At 38.5% G+C, this 16684-nt stretch overlaps 1 protein-coding gene across 1 annotated transcript in view; it reads right to left on the bottom strand.

Moving 5' to 3' along the window:
• LOC122793057 overlaps positions 1-16684 on the bottom strand; it is a 1451532-nt gene that overhangs the window by 264504 nt on the left and 1170344 nt on the right. The window contains exon 8 of the mRNA XM_044060785.1: positions 6572-6784. Coding sequence (XP_043916720.1) covers positions 6572-6784 — 213 coding nt within the window. The remainder of the gene's footprint in view (positions 1-6571; positions 6785-16684) is intronic.

Genomic DNA, 16684 nt, shown 5'->3' with positions numbered 1-16684 from the left:
ATCAGATAGCAGCTTCCCAAACAACCTTAACATTTCAATGCATTTAATAGAAGTGTATAATTTACTTTTATTAACAGATGTCTGGTGCACTTTTTATTAAGGCTAAAAGTTAATGTTAGTCACTGTAACAGCAAATCATAAAGCTAAAAGTTAATGTTTTCTGAAAGCATACAAGCTGTTTTTCACATCTGGGAGGGAAATACATATAAGAAAAGAACAGACAGCGATTATTGTAAGGAGGGGTAACCCTAATTTTTATGCTAGGTAATGCATGTGGGTGTAGCTGATGATTTGGGGCAATTTTTCCTATCTGGTGGATTGAACTTCAATTTTTGAAGACGTACATAGTTTTATATGTTATTTTTTAAGTTAACAGGTTCTGCAAGTGAATATGTTTTTTTTAAGTTAACAGGTTATGGGGGTATTCTGAAAGTGTATTTTATTTTTTGTTTAAGGGTTTTCATTAAACTAAAAATCTTGAAAATGAAAATGTGGCATAGGTTCAAATGAAGGCGGCAAGAAACAACTATATAAAAGATCAACTGCCAGACATTAGTGTGGAAATACAAATTTAAAAAAAAAACTGTCATATATAACAGGTGGGATCAATAAACACTTATCATAATGGTTATGCTATCCATATTATTTTGGAATGTAAACAGCCTTACAGGTACAGACAAAATGGTAAGAATATTGAATTATATTAAACACGGAGTGCAAATAGCAAAGCTGCAGGAGACATATTTGGAAAGAAACAAGCATGTGAATTTCATGTTCAGCAGACTATCAGAGACAAAAGAAAAGGGAAGTAATTATGCTAATTGCTAGAGGAGCTCCAATAGTGATAGAAAAATAACAAGATTTGTGGTAGTAAGGGCCTACTGGCAATGGGGGACGATTACGCTGTTATGTATTTATATTCCACAAAAAGCTGCTATTATGGAGCTTAAGAAATTTTTGAGAGAAATAATCAGCTTTCAGCAGGGAATATTACTTATAGGTTGGGACTGGAACCTGGCTTTCAACAGTGAGGATGTACCTAGGGGACACAGAAGGGAAATATAACAAAATAGGGTAGGTTTCTGAAGAAATGTTTGAATATATTTGGTATAAAACATGTGAATTCAGTAGTTGGAATTCTGAGACAATTTACATATATATTACATACCCCAAGGTAGATAACTGGGCTAGACTAGACAGAAATTGTATTTCACAGGAACGTGTGCATTTAATTGAAAGCTTAGACATACATCCATTAACTATTTCAGATCATGCACCAATAAAAACTAAAATAAAGGTGCAGGGCAATGAAGTAAAAATGAGATGCTGGAACTTTCCCACATACCTGGCAAAAAGGAATTTATGGAATGGGTAGTGGAAATTATTTGAGTGTTATTACAGAAGATAAATATTTCTTCAGAAGTTATTGCTAGTGAGTGGTCAAAATGAAAATGCAGTTTAAAATAGGGTAGAAACAAAAGAAAAAGACATCTGGTTAAGAAGTAGTAGGAATTATTTCGAGGAACTGACAAAAGTTAAATTACTGCAAACTAAGAGAAATCTCACAGAACAAGAAGAGGTGCAACTGCAGAGTGCTAAACAGAAAATAAGGGAATATCTGAATAATATGAATGAGTTTACAAAAATTGCTAAGAAACTGTTTTTGACAGTAACTCTCGAGTGCAAAAACTTTTAAACAATGACTTAAGCAACAGAAAGTAGAAAGGGTTGTTGCCATACTTAAGAAGCCTACAACAAGAAAAATAACCAGAGAATATTTATGAAAATTTGTATAAAGCAGAGAAATGCAAATATCAAGAAAGAGCACAAATGGAAATATTTATGGAAGGCTAATGCCAAGGTTAGAGGTAGATGAGCCTCAAAAATTAACAGTTAAAACAGGAGGTGATGAGATAAAAATGAACTGTAGGAAAGTCTCCAGGAACAAATGGTATTCCTGTAAAAGTTTGGAAGTTATAAGAGAAGAAAGTGATAATGGTCTTGAAGGTTTTATTTATTTATTTATTTATTTTACATTTGTTTACCGGGGAGGTCTGACTGGACAGAGTTGTCCGTTTTCAGTGAAGGCCCGGGAAGAAAAGCTCCAGAACAATTGCTAACATACTATACATAAGATATTTACATGACCATTGTGGTTTAGACATATAATTACAAAATACAGTAGATAATAACATATGATTGCATAAGATATTTACATAAGCATAGTGATTTAGACATACAATTAAAAGTATAGCAGGTAGTAACATATGATTGTTGTTCATACAGTATAAGTATAGATAATCTTGAAGGTATGGTGAAGATAAGACAAAAAAGAAAAAAATAAAATATACTAGCCAAATAATCTTGAAGATGTAATGAAGATAAGAAAAGAAAGGAAAAACTAAAAATACTAGCCACTTTGTTAAAGGAGGAGAGTATAGACAAGTTCATATGAGGTTCATTCACATTTTAAGGGAAGCTTTTCAACTTAGTCTAGGGGAGAGTTAGTGGGTATAGATGGGACAGTGAGGAGTATGTGGCAGAGAGTTGGCAAGTAATGTGTGATAAGATATAGTGCATCTGTGGGAGTTTTAAAGAAGAGGTTGGATAGTGGGTAGGGGAAATGTGCTAGAATATGTCAGACAGGTATGTCTAGGAGTTGTTTAGGTGAGAAATAAGCTGTTTTTTGAAGATGGTTTTGTTAGGCTATACCCTGATTTGTAGTGGTAAGGAGTTCCAAGTCTTAGCAATGTTGCTAGAATACAGGGAGTCACCACAGCTGTAATGTTGTTTTGAGACTGAGTTTACTGCCTTGTTAGTGGATCTAAGTTTTCAGTTATTGGAGTAGAAGGTGAGCAGGTCTTGTACAGCTGGAGTTTTGTCAGGCTGTTACAGTATTTGGTGAGCTAGAAGAAGTTGGTTTAGAGCTAAGGTGTTTGGGAGTTCCAGCCAGGAAAGCTGTTTTAGGGCTTGACAGTGGTGGGTGTGGTAGGAGGAGTTTGCTGCAAATTTTGTTATTTTGCTATTTTGTTGTAGCATACTGATAGCTTGTTTAAATTACTCTTGTTTAGATTAATTTGGACAGAAGAAGCATACAGTAGGGTAGAGAGAAGAAGGGTAGAAGCTACGGTAACTTTGCTGTTGCTGGTTAGGAAGTTTTTACATCTATAAAGAGTACCTAGTTTTTTGTTGACTTTGGTTATTGTCTTAGCTATGTGTTTGTCAAATTTCATATTATTGTCAATAATGACACCCTAGTAATTTGGTTTGTGTGACAGGGGAGATGGGGGTATTATCTGATGCAGAAATAGAGAACATGGTTTACCAGTATTTTAAAAGGTGGGGAAGCACCAAACTCTTGGAAGAAAACTGTGGTGGCTGTAATACACAAAGATGGTAAAGACTCATCAGACTCAACTTCATATAGCCACATTTTAATTTTAAACCAAGATTACAAAGCTACTAGCTAAAGGAATAGCAAAGGCATTGCCAAAATTGACAAATTTGGATGAATGTGGTGTTTGTGGAGAGGAAGCAAAATTTGACAACATTAATACAACAATGATGATCCAGAAGGAAGCAGAAGGTAAGACAATATTGCTGTTGTTGGTGGATCTTGATGCAGAAAAATGATTTAGAGTAAGCTGGGATTTTATGAGTAGGGCAATGGAAGTATTTGGATTAACTGATACAATACTAAGATTAAATAGAAGGCTACATGAAGGACTGCAGGCAATAAATGAACGGGGATGGTTCCTCTCTGATACATTTTGTCTGAACAGAGGAAGTAGGCAGGGGTCTCCTCTTTGCCTTTGTTATTTGGTCTGTATTTAGAGCCAGTGGCAAAGAAAATAATGCTCTGAAATTCAAGGACATAATTGGTACAGTATTCAAGAAAAATCAGCTTTCCTTGCAGATGGTATTATGTTGTACTTGATAAATCCAGAAAAGGACATCTCAGTGTTGTGGAACATTTTGAGATATTTTCAGGTCTTTGTGAGACAGAAAATGAATGAAGATAAAGTGTACATACACATGAATGGGTTCTGCAATACCCACATTTATGGGGACACAATAAGATTAATTATTTAGGAGTATGGATTAAACATCTTCAGTTACAGTAGTTAAAGATATGTGGGAAGAGACTAAACAAAAGATAATAAAAAACTGAGGAACTGGAAGCTCTTCTTTATGGATATGGACAGTAAAATACAAGCAGTGAAAATGTGCCTAGTCCCTTTAGTTTTATATCCAGGTTAGGCATATCTTACTCAACCAGAGAAGTTGTGGGCAATAATTAATAAAGAGATGAAGGAATTTACCTAGGCAGGAGAAAAGGACAAGGATTACCAAAGGATAAAACGATCCTTCCAATAGAACAAGGTGGTTCAGGATTACCTGATTTGAAGGGAATTTTAGAGCTACATTATGACTCGCATACTTAACAGAAGCAGAAAGTTATAATTCAAAATGGAAAGGAATGATGATGAAGCAGGGAGGAAATTCAAGAAATAATGATAGAGTGACTAAAAATCTGTAAAAAAAAAAAATAACAGCAGCCATATAAAATATTATCTTTACAAAGTATCAAATTAAGTATTCTAAGAACTAAGTCAACATGAGAATGGAGAAAGGAGATTTTGCCTACAGGTATGACTGCAAGTAGGGTTATAAAAATCACGCAAAAGCGGGTTGTAATTTCCTTGAGAAATCCAGTAAAGGAATCAAGGGTTTGAGAGCAAATAACTAGAGAGGGAAAGGCAACAGAACAGATTGATGCCAAGAAGACATTTAGACTGCAGGCTAGAGACTGCCTTCCCTACCAGAGAATATCAGAGTATAGGCAAAGAGAAAGGGATAGGGGATTCCCAAGTGAAAGACCTGCTCTGGTAGAGCTTTTAGTTGAATCTAGAATATAAGCTGTTGTTAAAAAAATGAATAATTAGTAAGGTATATAAAATACTGCACAACTTTAAGAATCAAACAGAGGAGGTTAGAAAAGTTTGGGAACAGAGACTGGATATGCAATTTACATAGGAATAATATGAAGACATATGTACATTTCCCAAGTATGCTACGAAGTCTAGTAGGTGTAGGATTTTTTCTTAGAAGTGTCTGCATAGGTATTTTTATACCCCAAACAGACTCCAAAGAAGTTTGCCTCGGGTAGATGACAAATAGGTTCACATGTGTGCACTAGGCTAACAATCCAAAAGTGCCTTTAAAAGCCTAGCTGTGCAATCCAACCCAATCATGTCCCTATGTATCATGGGCATTTATTAGGAGGGGATAGGTCAGTTAGAAGTTTCTAGTGGTTATGTGTGTGTGTGGGGGGGGCATGTTAGTTTTGGCATTATTGTCTGTCTCTGTCTATCGGAGACATGGCAGCCAGACCTGAGATGAATTTTCGGTTTCCCATCTATTAGTCAGTGTTATGCTTAATTAGGGTTAGGGATGAACTCTGTATCACATGAATTAAATGTATTCTCCTGAGTGGAAATGGACATAGCACATTTGACATTGAAAAGTTACTTCCCTGTCACTAGACCCCCCCCCCCCCCCCCCACCAAGCACACATATTCCCCACAGTGAGAATCGAGCTTCCTACCTATATAGTTATACAATCTAGAGAACACAGGTACTTATGTTTTGGGAGTGTAATGAGCTGACAGATTTAAAAAAATGAAGTATGTAACGGACAACAGAGTACTCTGTCAGAAATACTGGGTGAGCAAATGGGTATAACTGAGAAAATGATTCTTTTGAGCTGGGACTCAGGATTTGAATTGCCTGGACACAGGGAGACCTTCTAAGTTGAATTCTGGCAACTGCCAAAAAGGGAATTACTAGAAAATAGAAATCAAAGTCCAAAATAACTGTATTTGAAGTAACTGAATACTGCAACAGATATAAAAACAACTGGAAGTGGGATCTTGTGAAAAGGGAAGGTGCAAATTATATAGAATAAAATGGAAATTGTGGGAACAATACATGCACAACAATGTTCAGGAGGAGAAGGAGATGGAGTGACATTTTATGGAAGGCAGGAATTCAGCAATTTATGTAACGTTCGACTGATGGTAGTTATAAAAAAGAACTTGTCGAGAAAAGCTCCAAATTAATGCAAAACATTTTAAGAAAAATAACTATACAATCTTCAAAAATAAAACAAAAAACATCTGCAGTTTAAATAATTATAACAAATTAGACATAATATAAACACACTGGTTAAAAATTTATACAAGGTATTGGACAATCGTTTAATATTTGGAGAAATTTTAGACAGTCTGTAGAGAAATTAAAGGTAAGTTAGTGTAATATAAACAGGAACTACAATATGAAGTAAGGGAGGAGTTTTATATTATTGTATGTTTGCCTGTTTCTTAAGTGGTAATTTAATAAAGGTGTTAAGAAATAATGAATAAACATGCTAAGGCTATACTTTCTGCCAAGAGCTTTCCATCACAGTTTTCAAATGTTGTGTTCATTAAGCATTGTCTGTGAACTGCTTAACATCAGCAATGCTGCAAGTATGTGAAAGCTTAAATACAACAGAGCATGTTACTCTTACCGAAATTCCAAGCATTGGTGTTTGTTTGTATTTTACTGTGGCTGTGTTATAGTCCTGACGATATGCTTTATATCCACCAGGTACATAATAACTTTTACTTTGGAATTTATCTTCTATTTCCATGAAAAACATTCTGCAAGCTTCCTCACAGCGCTCATCTGATTCCTGCTTATTACGTATTTGCAGATCTTCATAGTACTGGTGAATTTCTCTCTGCAGTAGAAATCAAGTTAAAATCTGTTAATCAGTGATTTCCTACTACTGGAATACAATACTGAATAGTTATTACAAAAATAAAGCAAACTGAGAGTAAGTAAGTAAATAAGCAAATATGAAATAAATTCTGACATAGGTTCATAGGTTCATACTAGGCTATCTGCCCTAGGGCATTTATAAGCCTAGCCAGATTGTGTTTGGCTTTCGCCACCCATTTTAAATTAATTTTGCTATGCCCTTTTTCGAGGTTAGTATACTGTGCCTCTGTCTAACAGTGACACAGAAGTGATACCCGGGGTAAACCTACGATCCCCCATCCACTCATCAAGATTCCTCTTGAAGAGAGTCAGTGAGGGACTCTGCCTAACCTGGACTGGGATTTTATTCCAGAGTGAAGGGAGCCTCTGGGTTATGAATCTGTCCCTCCAGCATGTCCTATTTATTTCAGTGCTGAGGTTCAAGTCTCTCGAGCGTAGCTCGATGGGATTTGGATTTTCTGAGGTGCAGCATGTCCATTAATTCCGGGTTGGACATGGCTTTATACGTCAGGCACAGATCGCCTCTGAGCAAGCGGTATGCTACTGAGTAGAGCTGGAGTTTCTTTAACCGGGCAGCATATGGCATCTGTTTGAGCCCTTTGATCCTCTTGGTGAGGTACTTTTGGGGTCTTTCCAGTTGCAGGTGTCTGGTAAGGTACATCCCAAAAGGGGCATTGTACTCAATTATGGGCCTGATGAGGGATGAGTAAAGAGGCACGATGACCTCCCCTGATCTCTAGATGTGAATCCCTTCATGATTAGGTGGGCTATATAAAATGTTTTTCTAACCACTTTGGCCACGTGGTTGTCAAATGAGAGATTGCTATCAACTTGGGTCCCCAGGTCCCTAATTACTTCTTCCGTACTTAATGGATTACCACCTATGTGGTAATTTGTGGGCACTTTGTTTTTGCCAAGGGGGATGACTATGCACTTTTTGGCGTTTAGCTTGAGGCCATGGCTCTGGCACCAGTTGTCTGTTTCTATGAGGCCCTTTTGGAGGATGCTTGTGTCGGCTGGAGAGTCGATTATAGTGCCCATTTTGCAGTCATCTGCGAACTTGGTCAGCCACAGTCCTTCCGTGTTTGCCTGTACCTCCGAGAAATATATACTGAACAGGAGAGGTCCCAGGACTGAGCCTTGTGGGACGCCACTTGTAACTGGTTTGGAGTCTGACATGGCTCCAGCAATTCTAACCATGTGGGTTCTGTCCTTGAGCCAGTTTGCAACCCATCTAGTGACACAGGGGTTTATATTTAAGCTGGTGAGCTTATCTATAATGCCCGAGTGGGGTATTGTATCGAAGGCTTTTGCGAGGTCCAGGTAGGCTGTGTGGACCACCTTCCCCTCGTCAATGGCCTTGGTGACTGTTTCAAAGAAATCGACCAGGTTTAAGAGGCAGGATCTGCCCTTAACAAAGCTGAACTGGGTAGGATCCAGTGTCTGTAGGTCCCCAATATCTTTTTTTATGAGGTCCATGATGATCCTTTCCATAGCTTTGCAGACCAAGCTAGTCAGGCTTATGGGGCGATAGTTTCCAGGATCCGTTGAGGCACCACCTTTGTGGAGAGGGACCACTGTTGCTGTACGCCACTCTTTGGGTACATATCCTGTGGTAAGGCTGAGATTGAACAGTAGTTTTATGTTTGGGTTTAGCTCTTCTTGGAGTTCATGTAGGACGCAGCCCGGGACACCGTCTGGTCCCATTGATGCGGTGTTTTTTGCTTTGGAGAGGACGGCTCTTACCTGAGCATCTGAGATGTCAGGGGGGGCAGCACTCTGCTGGGATAGATATTTACCCTTTTGGTGGGGGGGGGAGAGAAGTTTGCGCTGAACCTGTCAGCTAGGATGTTGGCAATGTCTGTGGGTTCGGTGTATTTTTTGTCATTTTGGACTAATTCTGAGCATATCTGAGAATTCCCACCCAGGTTCCTAACATAACTAAAGAAAGCCTTGTGATTATCCTTAGTGTCCTGAGAAATGTTTCTCTCGAAGCTGGCCTTAGACGATTTTATGAGTGCCCGTAGTTTTTTGCTAACACTGATCAGAGATGCCTTCCTTTTTTGGGATTTTGCTCTATCATGTAGTAGCTTCCTCCTTCTATTGTATAGTTTGTTTATGGCTGGGGTCCACCAGACAGGACGTCTGCCTTTGGAAGATTGGGTCCTGGTTTTATTTGGGATTGCATGATCCATGCATTCCTGAAGGTGTTCATAGAATGCATTTATAAAGGATTCTGCGGTCTGGGCCATATTTTCCACAGGCCCAGGATCTTTGAAGGATTCCACCTCGGTTTTGAGGAGTGTGAAATTTGCTTTAGAGAAGTTTTTCACTGTGGTTTTCTGGGCAGGGGTTGGGGTCGGGATATGAATATCCAGTGAGATTAGTTTATGGTCTGATCTTACCAGTGAGGGATACACTTCTGGTCTGGAGCATAGTGTCCCTTTGTTGGTGATGATCAGGTCCAGTATGTTTTCCCCTCTTGTGGGAGTGGTAACAAGTTGTTCCACAGCATTTGAGTTTATAAATTCTAGGAACCTTTGAGCTAGGATGTTGGAGCTAGAGTAATGCTCCCAGTCTATGTTTGGGTAGTTGAAGTCGCCCAATATAATGGTGTTTGGAGAGACCTTCATATTTTCCAGTGTTCTCAGGAAGGCCAAGTGGGGTTCCTGGGTTTGGGAGGGTGGTCTGTAGCAGGCTATAAACTGGAAGGCAGTTTTACCCACTGTTAGTTGCACAAGGATAGTCTCTGATGCTTCGTGCTGTGCCACCAACCTGGAGGTGTGGGTATCTTTGACGAACATTGATACTCCCCCTCCTTTTCTGGTTCGGTCCAAGTTTTGGGGCCGAAAAGCATGGTATGCGGTATAACCTGGTAGTGCTGGGGTGCTCTCGGGAGCCTTGAACCAGGTTTCTGTTACTGCACAGATATCGATGTTCTCCATGCTAAGGAGAGTTTCGAGTGCATGCATCTTGAGGTTTAGACTTCTGGCGTTGAGTAGCATTACTCTTAGTTTCTTATCCCTTGTGATACCTATGGAGGTGGGTTTGTCTTTTGAGCCTTGCCTAAAAAAGGTACTATGGGGGTAGCAAGAGCCTTTGCCAATATCCAAAAGCCCAGGGGTGACAGGTGCAAGCTGTCCCTAGCGAAGCATCGTGGCCTGTCGAGCATGTCATCCCAGGCCAACAGGCATTGGATCCCCTTTGAATGACACCAATACTTAAGCCAATTGTTGAAATTGATCATCTTGTCTTCATATTGTGGCATCATTCTTGGTGAGGGTAAGATGCTACTCAAGGTCAGGGTCATACCAGCTTGGGCCACATGCTCAGAGAGCTCCTCTATGTCTCTTTTCATGTAGTCCAGGGAGGTACGTCTCAGGGCATTCACACCAGCATGGACAATGACTGAGTCATATTTGTACTTGCTTTGGAGTGACCTGAGTGCTTGTGTTATGTGGCGGATCCTAGCGCCCGACAGGCAGCTCACCGTGACCTTCTCCTTGTTCAGCCTGGTGAGCGGGACATCAGTGTGCCTGACGATAGAGTCACCTATTACAAGTGTATCAGGTGTGTTGTTTAGCCTTAAGGGCTGTGACTGTTCGACACACTGGCTTTGTGAGCTATGTGTTGCACGTGTTTTGTTTTGGGGTAGCGGTTGTTTGGGTGTCTGCTTTGGAGGTCTCTGCTGCTTAGGCAGATTTTTATTTAGAGCCTCCAAGTATGTTTTTGTGTGTTTATGTGTTTGGTTTGCTGTCGTGGTAGGTCTATGTGAGACTGGAATTGTAGTGAGTGTGGTTTCCTTCTCCTTCTGACAGGTTTCGCCAGTACTGAGTTGAGAGAGCTTAGCCTCCAGTTTGGCTATATGGTTGCATCTCTCACATGTGTTGGAATTTGTTGGGAGGAGGAGAGGGTTGTCTGTGTACACGAGGCAGTTGTAACATTGCCTCAAGATTCCCAGATTCACCAGTTGGACCGGAGAGGAGATTGACAACTGACCTTTGGACATGCTAGAATAGTATTGGGAATTCCTTTATAATTGAAAAAAAGGGCCAATGGGGATCAAGGTACTCAAGGGGAGTTTGTGAGGGTGTAGTGCTTTTAATTTTTTAGTGCTGACTTATATAATTGCTTTAGTGAGAAGTGCCAGGTAACTTAAATGCAATGTGTTACAGGTAACTTAAATGCAAAAATGACAAACAGTAACTTTCTTTCAAGTGAAACAAGGAAATAAGTACAGTAAGCAATGCAGATGTCACTAGGGATCCACAGAAGCGCTGAAAAGCCGCGTTTTAGGTGGAATTAGCGTTTCAGGGAAATAACAAGCAAACAAGCATACAAACAAAGCTAGAGTCAGCAGGCCTGGATCTAGTCTATGCTACAGCAAACAAGGTGTACCAATTCCAGTAAGAAACAGTTCAAATATGCAGGCACTATAAGCCTTTAACCAGAAATTCCCAGCTCAGAAGGGCAGAGTCCAGCCTCTCCTCCCACAAGAGTGCAGACCACGAACCTTCTTAATGTAAAATAACTGGCCTGAAGCCCAAGTGCTTAAACCAGAACTAATACACTTTTAGAATAACAGACACTGAGCCCTCAATCAGCAGTTCCCAACTTAGAAGGATGTAAGCTACCTGTCCTGCCACCGCAGTGCAGGCCACAAACCTTCCTAATGTAAAACAACTGGTCTGAGCCCAAGTGCTTAATCCAAAAGACTTTGAATGATAGCTACACTTTAATCAAGTTACTATCAAGCAGTAATAAATACAATTGAATACTTTAAAGAATGCCTGGATTAGTGCTCAAGTTATACAAACAAAACTAGATTCAGCAGGCCTGGATCTAGTCTATGCTACAGCAAACAAGGTATACCAATTTAGTAAGAAGCAGTACAAATATGCAGGCACTATAAGCCTTTAACCAGAAATTCCCAGCTCAGAAGGGCAGAGTCCAGCCTCTCCTCCCACAAGAGTGCAGACCACGAACCCTCTTAATGTAAAATAACTGGCCAGAAGCCCAAGTGCTTAAACCAGAATTAATACACTTTTAGAATAACAAACACTGAGCCCTCAATCAGCAGTTCCCAACTTAGAAGGATGTAAGCTACCTGTCCTGCACTACAGTGCAGAGCACAAACCTTCTTAATGTAAAACAACTGGTCTGAAGCCCAAGTGCTTAAACTAAAAGGCTTAATGTGAGTTACACCAAGCAGTAATAAATACAATTGAGTACTTTTAAGATGACGCAAAAGCAAAATAAAGTAGGAAGAAACACAAATACAGTAAAAGCAGATACATTTTTTTTTTTTTTTTTTTTTGAGTGAGCAAATGAGATGGGCCAAGGAGGAGTATCCAAGTGCAAATTTACAAGAGGGGCGGGCAGTTTCAAAGCCACCAAGATTAACACCAAGACAAAAACAGGGAGGGTGGGTGGGGACCTACTGAAAAAACAGTCAACTTCCAGCTAGATATTGCTCAATGCAACACAAACATATTACTTTAAAAAGTGCAGATAAAAGTTACTTAGCTACACTTATGCGTTCAAGTTGATATCATGCAGGTCTTAACCGGCCAAAGCTCACAGTTTAAACAGAAGATAATTCACTGTACCACTTGTATAAGACAGAAACTGAATAACAATGAAGGAAACTACCCCACCTATCACTGGCTATGCAGGTTTTTAACAAGCCTTAACTGAAAATACCACATGCACTACTGAAAAAACAGTCAACTTCTAGCTAGATATTGCTCAATGCAACACAAACAAATTACTTTAAAAAGTGCAGATAAAAGTTACTTAGCTACACTTATGCGTTCAAGTTGATATCATGCAGGTCTTAACCGGTCAAAGCTCACAGTTTAAACAGAAGATAATTCACTGTATCACTTGATCAGGTCCTGACTGTACCTACATCACTAGCACGATTAGACTGGATATTTGAGCACTGTGTTATGCCAACAAGGAAAAGGCATACTAAGGCTGAATTTTCTAGTAAGAGGTTCCCATTTCAGTTTTTCAATGTAGCAGTAATCATAAAAAGATAGCTACTGTACTAGGATAGCATAAATTGGCTTAACTTAAATTACAGCACACTACCCTCCACAATGGATAACACCCACTATCTTCTGTTATCTAATACACATGAGTTTATAAACCCTGATCTGTCTTGCATCACCTTAGTGCGCAACAAATATATACATCAATAAGAAGAAAAACATGTTTTTTCAGTTAAGGTGGTGTCAAAAGTTAAGCAGAACTATACAACATTTAGGAATATACAGGAACACCTAGGACCAATATATATATAATAGACAAATTAATGCAAAAGGCAGCAGCAAAGACAGTCAGAAAAGCAGATGACAGAACTAGTCACAACATGATAGCCTGTTCAGTCAAGAGGGGATATAAATGCAACTAAATGTATATTCTTGCTCAGTGCTCATTAATGAAGGTGAAGACTTAATAAATTCAGGTATTAAGGAAGTCTATGTCAAAATGACTGATTCAAGTATTAAAAAAACAGGATTTTAAAATGTTAACTGTAGCTTATAATGAGGATTACTGCAAGAGTGTCTAGGATATACATACCGTACAACCTACTGACCCTGCTAAATAGAATCTCTTCCTATTAAGGATAAGGGAAGTTAGTATAAAGGAATACTGTATTATGACCTGTCTATATAAACTGTAAACTGCATACAGCACTGCTAACATAATACCAAAATGACCAAAGTACAACTCGGACAAAAACCAGGACCAGTAGAAAAAAAATCAAAAAAATCACCAGTTAGACAGCCAAAGCCAAAGTACTCTTTAATATAAACAGCATTCAACTCCACAGTTTACCGCTTTCGTCTTAGCCAGACTTCTTCAGAACTGTGGAAAACTAAACTAAGAGGCAAGTTAAAATAGTGAGTGAACCTCCCCCACCCCCACCAGCATCAACCAATAAAAGGCAAACTTCAATTAATAAATAAAGGAGTGTATCTAAGGCTTAAACAACAGAAACTCTCCTCACAAGAAGCCATGTATACAACTCTAGATGTCTTACAAGTACAAACATTAGTAACGTCAAATTTTCCCAACATTCCTCTTAAGAAACCACTGTAGCTGGTGTTAATGTAAGGACAAAAGTTCAGCCTTCTATATAGAGAAAACTAAAAATGCTTTTTCTAAGTGCATTTATCAGCACTTGTACAGTATTCAGAAAGATGATTGTAAAAGTGCATTTGCAAGACCTGTGAGGGATTTACAAAATTTAACTTTTTTGCATTGCAACAGGTGCAGTGGTGACTGGGAAAATAGGCTTCTACACAGAGAAATATGTTGACTGCGGTGGTGGTGCTGTGGTAGCGTTGTCGCCTCACAGTAAAACGTCCTGTTCGATTCTCAGCTAGAGCGTCTTCTGCGTGGAGACATGTGTGAATGGGCATACCTTCGTTGAAGGTTGTGCGTCAGAGCTGGCAACTCGGCACGTAAAAATCTACTGCCAATCATTAGCGGACCAGAGTTCTGCTGTGGTGACCCCTAACCGGGAAAAAGCCAAAAGACATAACAACAGAGAAATGTGTTGGCAACTGAAACTTGATGCTTCAAACTTTCCAGGACTTAATGACAGTGTTTCTGTTATTAGTGAACTAAGAAGTAGAGCATCTGTTGCTGAAGCTAAGTGAAATGGAGGGAATGTGCCAGAGTGGTATAATAAAAGCAACCATGAAAAAGAGCAAAAGGAAGGAAAAAGTCAACTTTCAGGATGTATAAAAATCCATTTAATAATCCATGCGTTCTGGTACCTCGGCAGTACGCCTTCAGTGGAACAATTTCAAATACATTACATCCCCCATATATAGTGACAAAATTTAATTAATCACAATCAATTAACCTTCAAATGCATTTTCTTAAAGCTCAAACACACAAAATATCAATGAAATAAATACCACATACTTCAAATTTTTTAGACTAATAAATTAATAAATTAATAAACTGTGCTGAAAACACATTACTTATGCATGTGCTATAAATATAATATTGTGCTCTATATTACTAATATATCAATTTATCATTTATACATTAAATATACAGTGTTGAATACATATAAAGCACAGTAATAAATACTAGCAACATTATAAATATTACTATGGCCTACGGTATTAATAAATAAATAGATGAATATAACAAAAAAGAAAAACAAATAATAAATTGTCAACCTATTCCAGCATCCAAATTCATCCCTCTAGGATGTAAGGTATGATAATTGAAAATCATTTTATGTTCCAACCTGTTTAATTCATTTTTAAAATTCCCTCCTAATAAATGTGGTCTAGCCAAAACACTAAAGATGAATCCATTATTTTCACCCTTATGTATTGTAGCAAAATGAAAAGCCACAGGGCTGTCCATATTTTTTCTCCTAATGTCCCCCAAATGTTCTAAAATACGAACCTTAACTTTTCTAGTTGTCTGTCCTATATACCACATAGGTTCTGCACAATGACAACCCAAAATGTACACTACCCTTGAAGAAGTGCAATCAAATCTTTCAAAAGCTACATATTTTCTACCATTGATTTTCTTCCCATGCATGTTGCTGACCTTCTCACAGATGGAACACTGTCCACATCTAAACATTCCCACATTCCCATGAGGAGAATGCACCAATTTCTTACTCAGTAACTCTTTTAGATTTTTATATCTACTATATGAGAAGATAACCCTCTTTGGAAATAAATGTCCGATAGAAACATCATCACTAATTACATGCCATAACTGTTTAAAATTTTTTTCTATAATTTAAGTTAAGGTTCGTATTTTTTTATCTATTCAACACTGTATATTTAATGTATAAATGATAAATTGATATATTAGTAGTATTGAGCACAATATTATATTTATAGCACATGCATAAGTAATGTATTTTCAGCACAGTTTATTAATTTATTAATCTAAAAAATTTGAAGTATGTGGTATTTATTTCATTGATATTTTGTGTGTTTGAGCTTTAAGAAAATGCATTTGAAGGTTAATTGATTGTGATTAATTAAATGATATCACTATATATGGGGGATGTAATGTATTTGAAATTGTTCCACTGAAGGCGAATTGCCGAGGTACCAGAACGCATGGATTAATAAATGGATTTTTATACATCCTGAAAGTTGACTTTTTCCTTCCTTTTGCTCTTTTTCGTGGTTGTTTTTGGATTAGAAGTGTTTCGTTTTGTGCTGGTGTATATTTTTCGTGGTATAATGAAAGCTAAGGTCTGCTAAATAAAAATTATTAATCTATATTCATGAAGGAAGACAACAGACATTTTATATATGTATTCAGTTGAAATGCCGAAGGCACATTGACTGATCCATGCATTTCGTGTTTGAGAAAAGAATTTACTAAAAGAACTTCAAAAATGGAAGACATGCAGTGTAATTTTTTTGTCATTGTCAGGATCAGCCAGTGGCTCCCCTTCTTTCACTCAATGGTCCCATTTGTTGCCCCACTAGGACAAAAGCCCTCCTTTGAACTATCCTTTCCCCACCTCCGTGGCAGCCCTGACAGCTCTGCTACAGCTGCCTCTGGAGGCATGTGAGCACTTCTGTTCATGTGCAACCCTCCAGTCAAGAGACATACCCCTGCAGTACAGGTAAATTATGCTCTTTATGCTGCAGTGAAACATCTATATTCCTTGACATGTTGCCAACTCAGTGAGCCGGGCTGCCGCCCTTACCTCATGATGAATGATCTGGTGTTGGCCACTTACTGCCATACTCCCTTGCCTTATCTCACCAGGATCTGTGCCCCTAGTTTAACATGAATTATATGGATGTAGTCAGGAATGTACCCCTCTGTACCACAGGCTGGGGTG

The sequence above is a fragment of the Protopterus annectens genome, chromosome 1.part0 (genome assembly GCF_019279795.1).
Source record: "Protopterus annectens isolate FY-2018-M chromosome 1.part0, PAN1.0, whole genome shotgun sequence".
Classification (NCBI taxonomy): domain Eukaryota; kingdom Metazoa; phylum Chordata; order Ceratodontiformes; family Protopteridae; genus Protopterus; species Protopterus annectens.
Note: the sequence above shows the minus strand (reverse complement) of the source record. Positions and strands in the feature narration are given on the sequence as shown.